At 47.4% G+C, this 10,000-nt stretch overlaps 1 protein-coding gene across 4 annotated transcripts in view; it reads left to right on the top strand.

The window, feature by feature from the left end:
• LOC116060808 (zinc finger C3H1 domain-containing protein-like) overlaps positions 1–10,000 on the top strand; it is a 35,361-nt gene that overhangs the window by 6,697 nt on the left and 18,664 nt on the right. The window contains exons 6-14 of one of the 4 annotated variants that reach the window (XM_036003464.1): positions 181–419; positions 754–965; positions 1,675–1,798; positions 1,946–2,040; positions 2,765–2,947; positions 4,469–4,630; positions 8,781–8,918; positions 9,378–9,496; positions 9,800–9,937. In XM_036003464.1, coding sequence (XP_035859357.1) covers positions 181–419; positions 754–965; positions 1,675–1,798; positions 1,946–2,040; positions 2,765–2,947; positions 4,469–4,630; positions 8,781–8,918; positions 9,378–9,496; positions 9,800–9,937 — 1,410 coding nt within the window. Of the gene's footprint in view, positions 1–177; positions 420–753; positions 966–1,674; positions 1,799–1,945; positions 2,041–2,764; positions 2,948–4,468; positions 4,631–8,780; positions 8,919–9,377; positions 9,497–9,799; positions 9,938–10,000 lie in introns of all 4 variants that reach the window. The other 3 variants (XM_036003465.1, XM_036003463.1, XM_036003462.1) reach the window with 3 other exon arrangements.

The raw sequence follows: 10,000 nt of genomic DNA, 5'->3' as shown, positions 1-10,000 counted from the left end.
CGACTGTTGTTTAGTACCCTTCTTTTTTTAACTTTCTTAAAAAGTATCGGTTTAGGCACCGGCACTGTTTTAAAAGTACCGCTTTAGCACCGGTATTGGAAAAAAAACCAAACCATACCCTAACCCTAGGCATGACACATGATTAAAATATCTCACCACCCTCCTCCCCCCCACCAGCAGGCAGAGAGTCACCACCCGCTCTGCCTCCGCCGCTGCTGCTGCCTCCGCTGCTGCGGACCGGAGCAGAACCAGGTCCAGAGCTCTGGACAAGGATCGGGATCGGAGCAAGGCCGGGCCCAGAGCTGCAGACAGAGACCGGGACCGGCCCAAAGCCAGCCCTAAACCAGGCCCCAAGGCCCCGCCGGAGAGACGCAGCGCTGCTGGGAAGACCCACGCAGCCAAGAAGATGATCAGTCCCGGTGAGACGCTCATTCATGGGTTACTGTCTTATCTTATCTTACTACCCACTCATGGAAGAGCCTTTTTCAGATTAACAGCATACAAAAAACTCACAAAGTCACAAAGATTATACTGCTGAGTCTTGGACACACACTGCATCTTCACTGCCCAGCATGGAAACATTCGTATTATTATAATAATAATAATAATCAGACATATATTATGTCTTGAATATTGGAGAAGCTAGAGCAGATAACTCAAAAATGGTGTGGGGGTGCTGCACCTGGACTCTGTAACAGCAGGGCAGACCTGGTGGTAATGGTTAACACTGATAATGTTGGTGGTTCCCGCCAGGCTCGGCAGCCAAGCAGGCCTTCAGGAAGCAGCAGCTGAGGACCTGGAAGCTGCAGCAGCAGAGGGAGCAGGAGGAGAAACGCAGACAGGAAGAGGAGGAGCGACGCAAACGAGAGGACGAGATCAGACGCATCCGAGACCTGTCCAATCAGGACGAGCAGTACAACCGCTTCATGAAGCTGGTGGGAGGGAAGGCCAGGACGCGCAGCAAAGTGAGACTCAGACCAGCTTCTTTTAATACCTAGGGAACTCTTTCAACCTAAAGAAACAAGCTAAAACCATCACTTAGTGTCCACTAAAAGTTCTGACGGGCTCAGATTATGATAGACCTTTTAGTTAAAGAGTAAGATCCTTTTAGTTTAACATCAAACAGCCCCGAAATCACCATCACCAAACCCACCAGACTCCATGTAAATAATCAGGACTTTTAGCGTGTATAGAGCCAGTATATTTCCACCAGACTCCATGTAAATAATCAGGACTTTTAGCGTGTATAGAGCCAGTATATTTCCACCAGACTCCATGTAAATAATCAGGACTTTTAGCGTGTATAGAGCCAGCATATCTCCACATGTAAATGGGTGAATTTAGGGTTTATTTCAACCAAACCAGAGTGGTGATTGTTGGAACAGTGGAAAGATGAACCAAGACAGCTTTTGATAGTTTGATTTAGTTTCTGTCCACTTTGAATGAAGTGTGTTTTACGATGATAAAAGTCCTGATTATTTACATGGAGTCTGGTGGGTTAGTGACTCTAACTGCTGCTGAACATTAGTCCTGTAGGGTTACATTACAGCTTAGTTCTGGTTTAATACTGGACCAGGTTCAGAGATTATTGTTCCATCAGACCCCGAGGTAGAGTGTGTTTCTGATGTGTGTGTGTGTGTGTGTGTGTGTGTGTGTGTGTGTGTGTGTGTGTAGTCCAGAGACCGAGAGCACAGGAAGTCAGCGGGGAAACAGGGTCTGGACGCCTCGGGGAACCTCTACCAGTACGACAACTACGACGAGGTCGCCATGGACACGGACAGTGAGACGGGCTCGCCAGGTGAGACCACATCTGTCTGTCGGTCTGTCTGTCGCTCTCTCTCTCTCTCTCTCTCTCTCTCTGTATGTCTGTCTCATACAGCAGCAGTAAACCTGAGTGTAGCTAATGTTGTGTAGCTAATGTTGTGTTGTTGTTGTTGTGTCCCAGTGGCGTCTCCTCCTCACAGCTCTCAGCCTCCAGACGACCCGGCAGTGTTCCCTCGCCTGGCGCTGTACGCCGCTGACTGCCCTCCGCTAGGACTGGTAGGCTCTTCATCCCCCTCTTCTTCCTCTTCCTCCTCTTCATCCCCCTCTTCTTCCTCTTCCTCCTCTTCTTCCTCTTCAATCTGATGGCCAATGTTTAGGAACTGTCATATGGTCCACTATTATCTTTTGCTCTTTTTCTGGGTTTTCATTCCCTTTTTGTCGTGTTTTTTTAATTTTTTGGTGCTTTTTTGTCACCTTTTTAAATGTTTTCTTCCCCTATTTTGTTGCGTATTTTCTGCGTATTTCGTGGCCTATTTTTTGCCTATTTCGTGGCCTGTTTTCTGCGTATTTCGCGGCCTATTTTCTGTGTATTTCGCGGCCTATTTTCTGCGTATTTCGCGGCCTATTTTCTGCGTATTTCGCGGCCTATTTTCTGCGTATTTCGTGGCCTATTTTTTGCCTATTTCGCGGCCTATTTTCTGTGTATTTCGCGGCCTATTTTCTGTGTATTTCGCGGCCTATTTTCTGTGTATTTCGCGGCCTATTTTCTGCGTATTTCGCGGCCTATTTTCTGCGTATTTCGCTGCCTATTTTCTGCGTATTTCGCGGCCTATTTTCTGCGTATTTCGCTGCCTATTTTCTGCGTATTTTGTGGCCTTTTTGGACGTCTTCGTTGCCCTGTAAGAATGTCCCAGCGTGTCCTATGTCAGGTTAGTGAAGCCAGTCTCAGAGGGATGAAATGAGGCTGAGATGTAACGGCTTCTCTTCCTATCTCCGTCAGGACTTGTGTCAACCGTTCCTCCCCCCCCTGCTCCACCCCCCGCCCCCCCCTCTCCCCCCTCCCCCTGACGAGGCCGAGCCTCCGCCCAAACCGCCCTTCGCTGACGAGGAAGAGGAGGAGGAGATGCTGCTCCGGGAGACCTGCCTCATGTCCATGGCCAACAAGAGAGTGGCTGCCCCAGAGGTAGGAAGGCTGCATGCTCTCAGGGTTAACACCTTTACCTTTTAAAGACAGAAGTTGGAATATTTAGGGGAAAATACTGGGACAAAAGTTTGGATGTTTTGAGGGGAAAAAAAGCAATTTGAGCAATTTTTGTTGTTGAATATTCCAGGCAGAAAACGTAGTAAAATGAGAGTAGACGTTGATTAAATCTGGACGGGCAGCAGAACAAACTGACAGGATGTGTTGCTGCCACACATCTTCACCAGTCAGGTTTTTGGAAGTCCAAGTTGACATGTCTTTAATGTCCCCGAGGGGCAGTTTGGTTCACACCAGGTAGCCAACACATACACATTCACCCAACAACACATAACAACATGAGGTAATACGTAGGTAAGAGCATAAATGCACTGTACACTCTACGCAGTGTCAGTGTGCTGTGACGTGGGCAGACATGGCAGACGACCTGTAGGTTGCTGAGAAACCCAACAGCTGATGGTACCCATGATCTCAGGTATGTGTTAGACCTGGCAGGTTTTCGGGAGGTATGCCTCCTTCCTGATGGTAGGAGGCAGAACTCTGAGTGTAGTGGGGGGGTGGTGTTCCATGGCCCTCTGTGTGGCTCTGGCCCCACACATACACAGTGCTGTGGAGCTCAGGGACCATTAGTTTCTGTCTTTGAGCTTGAGTCAAGTCTGAAGTCAGCTGTTGGTGCGTGATGTTCTGCTGTGTGTGTGTGTGTGTGTGTGTGTGTGTGTGTGTGTGACTGACTGTGCGTGATGTTCTGCTGTGTGTGTGTGTGTGTGTGTGACTGTGCGTGATGTTCTGCTGTGTGTGTGTGTGTGTGTGTGTGTGTGTGTGTGACTGTGCGTGATCTGCTGTGTGTGTGTGTGTGTGACTGCGTGATCTGCTGTGTGTGTGTGTGTGTGACTGCGTGATGTTCTGCTGTGTGTGTGTGTGTGTGTGTGTGTGTGTGTGACTGTGCGTGATGTTCTGCTGTGTGTGTGTGTGTGTGTGTGTGTGTGAGACTGTGCGTGATGTTCTGCTGTGTGTGTGTGTGTGTGTGTGAGACTGTGCGTGATGTTCTGCTGTGTGTGTGTGTGTGTGTGTGAGACTGTGCGTGATGTTCTGCTGTGTGTGTGTGTGTGTGTGTGTCTGTGACTGTGCGTGATGTTCTGCTGTGTGTGTGTGTGTGTGTGTGTGTGTCTGTGACTGTGCGTGATGTTCTGCTGTGTGTGTGTGTGTCTGTGACTGTGCGTGATGTTCTGCTGTGTGTGTGTGTGTGTGTGTGTGTGTGTGTGTGTGTGTCTGTGACTGTGCGTGATGTTCTGCTGTGTGTGTGTGTGTGTGTGTGTGTGTGACTGTGACTGTGCGTGATGTTCTGCTCTGTGTGTGTGTGTGTGTGTGTGTGTGTGTGTGTGTGACTGTGACTGTGCGTGATGTTCTGCTCTGTGTGTGTGTGTGTGTGTGTGTGTGTGTGTGTGTGTGTGTGTGTGTGTGAGAGAGAGACTGTGCGTGATGTTCTGCTGTGTGTTCTGTCTCTAGGACCAGATCTCCAGCAGCCCTGCGTCTCCCAGCTGTCCTCCAGCTGCAGCCGTCCAGCAGCCAATCAGAGGGAACCTGAGCTCCGTCAGCCTGAACGCCGTCGCTCCGTCACGCAGCAACAAGTTCAGCAGAGGACACCACGCTGCCAGAGCGCCACTGGTGGTGAGAGCACACAGCATATCACGGCGCTTGTTTCTGGGTTTGGTGTTTTTAGCCCCCAACGTCGCCTTCCAGGCAGCGTGGCAATGGTTATATTAGGGTTAGCTGCCTGGAAGGTGACGTTGGGGGCTTAAAACACCATGGAGCATATGTCTCCAGGACCGTACATCATGTTTAACGTCTCTTCATCTGAACCGCATGTTTGATGCTTTCGTTCTTCTTTTTTTTTAAGATTATTTTTGAGCTTTTCCGCCTATAATATTTGACAGGACAGCTAGGTGAGAGGGGGGTGAAGACATGCAGGGAATGATCACAGGTCGGAGTCAAACCCTGGACCTCTGCGTCGAGGAGTAAACCTCTCAATATATGTGCGCCTGCTCTACCACTGAGTCAACCCGGCCACACGTTTGATGCCTTATGTCGACGCAGGACAGAAAATAATCCCAGCAGACACCACAGAGAGGAGAACCCTGTAGGAAACAAGTTGTAGGCCTTTTATTAGATTAGATAGGACAGCTTTAGACATCAGAGGGGAGAGAGAGGAGACGGGGCAACCCCAGCCCAATCGGCCAGGGGTTTGATTCCTCCCTGCAGCTCAGGCTGGAGACCTGTACCTTTATCTCTCCTGCTCCTGTTACAAATCTGCTGGGACCAATCATAGACTGGCTTATCCACCTGGCGCGCTATTGGCTGGTTTAACACGATGACGTTGATGCCGCTGTCACTGCTACGTCACTCAGATCGTTGCTCTGGTTGGTTGAAGGACTATCCAATTGTTGCTCTGATTGGTTGAAGGACTATCCAATTGTTGCTCTGATTGGTTGAAGGACTATCCAATCGTTGCTCTGATTGGTTGAAGGACTATCCAATGGCGTAGAGTGATTTGAGCTATGGCCGTTGGTCAGTAGTAAATCCAGAGCAGACTCCCCAGACTAATGTTGAATCTTAAAGTCTGAGCTGGGTCTTCTGACAGCAGGACTAGACTAGGGGGGGGGGGGGACGACATGCAGCAAAGGGCCGCAGGTCCAAACCCAACCTGCGACTTAGGCGCACGCTCCACCAGGCGAGCTACCCCGGCGCCCACACGTCGGAATCTCTGGAGAAAAGTTTAGAATAAAGTTGGAATATTATGGGGGAAAAGTTGGAATAATTTGATAATAAAAATCTAAATATTTAAACAGGAATTGGTGGGACTTTAAATTAGGGCTGAACGATTAATTGCATTTGCGATAATATCACGATATGTTAAAACGCGATTTCATCGCAAAGGCTGCGATTTGGTCACATGACTCGCGAGAGCAATCAGTCTGCACTCCGTAGAGAAAGCATCAACTAGCACGCTAACGCTACGCCGTACCTGGAGCTTATTTCTGTCATTCAAAGAACTCTGAGTTGTAGTTTAAAACGTTTACAGCCATTTTAATAAAATTAAGGGTTTTATTCGGGCTTGAGTCCATACGTGCAGTTAATGGATACAGACACGCAGAACTCAAGGCTCGGTTAGCAACCATTAGCTCTGATTAGCGGTTAGCTCCGGTTAGCGGTTAGCTCCGTTATAAAGATATGAGTGGAGGAGCTGCCACTGAGAGGGGTAACAACCAGACTCTGATAAATGACGTTCAGGGAGCTTTCACAGCAGCGTGGCCGCGGGGTTTCAACGGTTTTATTAGTACAGTTAATCCCACGGCAAGAACGCCAGCAACTAGCTAACGTAACGATAGCCTCTCTGAACAAGAACACCAGCAACATGCTAACGTAACGATAGCCTCTCTGAACAAGAACACCAGCAACTAGCTAACGCAACGATAGCCTCTCTGAACAAGAACACCAGCAACTAGCTAACGTAACGATAGCCTCTCTGAACAAGAACACCAGCAACTAGCTAACGCAACGATAGCCTCTCTGAACAAGAACACCAGCAACTAGCTAACGTAACGATAGCCTCTCTGAACAAGAACACCAGCAACTAGCTAACGTAACGATAGCCTCTCTGAACAAGAACACCAGCAACTAGCTAACGTAACGATAGCCTCTCTGAACAAGAACACCAGCAACATGCTAACGTAACGATAGCCTCTCTGAACAAGAACACCAGCAGCTAGCTAACGCAACGATAGCCTCTCTGAACAAGAACACCAGCAACATGCTAACGTAACGATAGCCTCTCTGAACAAGAACACCAGCAGCTAGCTAACGCAACGATAGCCTCTCTGAACAAGAACACCAGCAACATGCTAACGTAACGATAGCCTCTCTGAACAAGAACGCCAGCAACTAGCTAACGCAACGATAGCCTCTCTGAACAAGAACACCAGCAACTAGCTAACGCAACGATAGCCTCTCTGAACAAGAACACCAGCAACTAGCTAACGCAACGATAGCCTCTCTGAACAAGAACACCAGCAACTAGCTAACGCAACGATAGCCTCTCTGAACAAGAACACCAGCAACTAGCTAACATAACGATAGCCTCTCTGAACAAGAACACCAGCAACTAGCTAACGCAACGATAGCCTCTCTGAACAAGAACACCAGCAACTAGCTAACGTAACGATAGCCTCTCTGAACAAGAACACCAGCAACTAGCTAACGTAACGATAGCCTCTCTGAACAAGAACACCAGCAACTAGCTAACGCAACGATAGCCTCTCTGAACAAGAACACCAGCAACTAGCTAACGTAACGATAGCCTCTCTGAACAAGAACACCAGCAACTAGCTAACGCAACGATAGCCTCTCTGAACAAGAACACCAGCAACATGCTAACGCAACGATAGCCTCTCTGAACAAGAACACCAGCAACATGCTAACGCAACGATAGCCTCTCTGAACAAGAACACCAGCAACTAGCTAACGCAACGATAGCCTCTCTGAACAAGAACACCAGCAACATGCTAACGCAACGATAGCCTCTCTGAACAAGAACACCAGCAACATGCTAACGCAACGATAGCCTCTCTGAACAAGAACACCAGCAACATGCTAACGTAACGATAGCCTCTCTGAACAAGAACACCAGCAACTAGCTAACGTAACGATAGCCTCTCTGAACAAGAACACCAGCAACTAGCTAACGCAACGATAGCCTCTCTGAACAAGAACACCAGCAACATGCTAACGCAACGATAGCCTCTCTGAACAAGAACACCAGCAACTAGCTAACGTAACGATAGCCTCTCTGAACAAGAACACCAGCAACTAGCTAACGCAACGATAGCCTCTCTGAACAAGAACACCAGCAACTAGCTAACGTAACGATAGCCTCTCTGAACAAGAACACCAGCAACTAGCTAACGCAACGATAGCCTCTCTGAACAAGAACACCAGCAACATGCTAACGCAACGATAGCCTCTCTGAACAAGAACACCAGCAACATGCTAACGCAACGATAGCCTCTCTGAACAAGAACACCAGCAACATGCTAACGCAACGATAGCCTCTCTGAACAAGAACACACGGCAGCACGTAACTTCACGAGGGGGAGGGGCTGGAGGCAGCTCCTCTCTGGGCACTGTAAAAAATTACACTGTGTGTGTGTGTATATATCTAGATATATACTATATTTTTACTTATTTAACTGTCTAGTGTGTAATTGTGTGTTCATACTATAAATTATTATATTATTCTTTGTTGAATAATACAGAAGACAAAGAGCTTAAAAAAATAATCGAATATCGAATCGCAATCGCAATATTTGGGAAAAAAATCGCAATTAGATTATTTTCAAAAATCGTTCAGCCCTACTTTATATCTTTTAAACCTTAAGTTACGGCTGAAAAATGATTTCACATCCTTACCAACAGGAAGTACTTGTTGTGATTCAGAATATATGGACACGTTAAGTATTGTCATAAGAAAAATAGTGAACATTTTAAAATAAATGTTGGAAAATTTTAGGAAAAAGTCAATAAAATCTTTAGAAAAAAAGTTGGAATATTACAGGAAGAAAAAGTCTGAAAACTTAAAAAAAAAGTTTAAATATTTTTAAAATAAAACTCAGGACATAGGGGACATCCACGGGGATCGGTGTTTATATTTCTGTCTTTAAAGGGCTGAAGATAACCAGGTCAATAGCTAGGTTAGCTAGGTCTCCAGGAGCTGACTGAGAAGACAGATATGATGATCATAACGGTGTCTCTGTGTTTCCTGCAGCTGCCTCGACACAAGTCGGTGGTGGTTTCTCTCAACGACTCGGAGGACAGCGAGTCAGACGGGGACGCCAGCAGCTCCACGCCACCGGCCTTCGGAGGGCTGGAGTTCATGATCAAAGAGGCTCGAAGGACCGTGGAGGTCAGTCAGCAAACAGCAGTCAGCAAACAGCAGACACACAGGCTGCATACATTCAGTCAGCAAACAGACACACAGGCTGCATACATTCATTCCTACTTTCTACTTTTAAAATAAACAGAGGAATTTACTTCTTCACATCTTTTAGATTTGGAATGTAAAGGCAGATAGATAGATAGATAGATAGATAGATATATAGATTAGTTTAGAAACCTTCAGTAGTGTGATTCTGCCTCTTTACGTTAAGAGTAAGTAGTGTTAGAGAGGCACTCAGATACTAGCGTGTTATTACACAACAATGAGACAGCTCTACAAACAAACTACCTTTCACTTTCATGTTGGGTTAGTAGATTTGTAATGTTAAATCTTTGTGCTACTTGAGAGTCGATGTAATGCCGTTGCTGCTAGAATTAGTTTATAATAATAACTCTGCCACATGACATGGTGTGTTTGTGATGTCAGGCAGCGAAGCCGAAAGCAGCCTCGGCCTCTGAGAAGGAGAACAACCCGGTCCGGACTCCAGAGGCTCTGCCTGAAGCCAAGAGAGCAGAGTACAGGCTGCTGAAAGAGGAGATAGCTAGGTAACTACACACACACACACACACACACACACACACACACAGGGTGACCAGGTAACCCCCCCAACATTAGCTTACTAACCCTAACTTGTCTCTCTCTTGTATCATGAGGTGCTAAAGTAATCCTGTTTCCTGCTGTATGGCAGTGAGATGCTGATATCTGATGTAATGCGCTAGCTCCACGCTCTCTTTGTGGAGATGCATATTGTTTTACCCTCCAGTGGGCGTGGCTTTCCTCTCATGTTGCTGTGGGGACATTTCTTTCTTTTTGTCCAACTCTGTGTCCAACTCTGTGTCCTCTGGCAGCCGGGAGAAGCAGAAGATGCTGAAGGATCCTCACAGCTCCGTCTCTACTGCCGTCTCCGACTCGCCGCTGGACTCCGCAGCCAAAGCCGCCGCCGAGCTGAAGCTCACCGAGGCAGAGCAGAGAGTCCTCAGACACAGGTGAGACACACAGAGAGTCCTCAGACACAGGTGAGACACACAGAGAGTCCTCAGACACAGGTG

This window comes from Sander lucioperca, chromosome 7 (genome assembly GCF_008315115.2).
Source record: "Sander lucioperca isolate FBNREF2018 chromosome 7, SLUC_FBN_1.2, whole genome shotgun sequence".
Classification (NCBI taxonomy): domain Eukaryota; kingdom Metazoa; phylum Chordata; class Actinopteri; order Perciformes; family Percidae; genus Sander; species Sander lucioperca.
The sequence above is the reverse complement of the archived record's forward strand: the minus strand, read 5'-3'. Positions and strand labels throughout refer to the sequence as shown.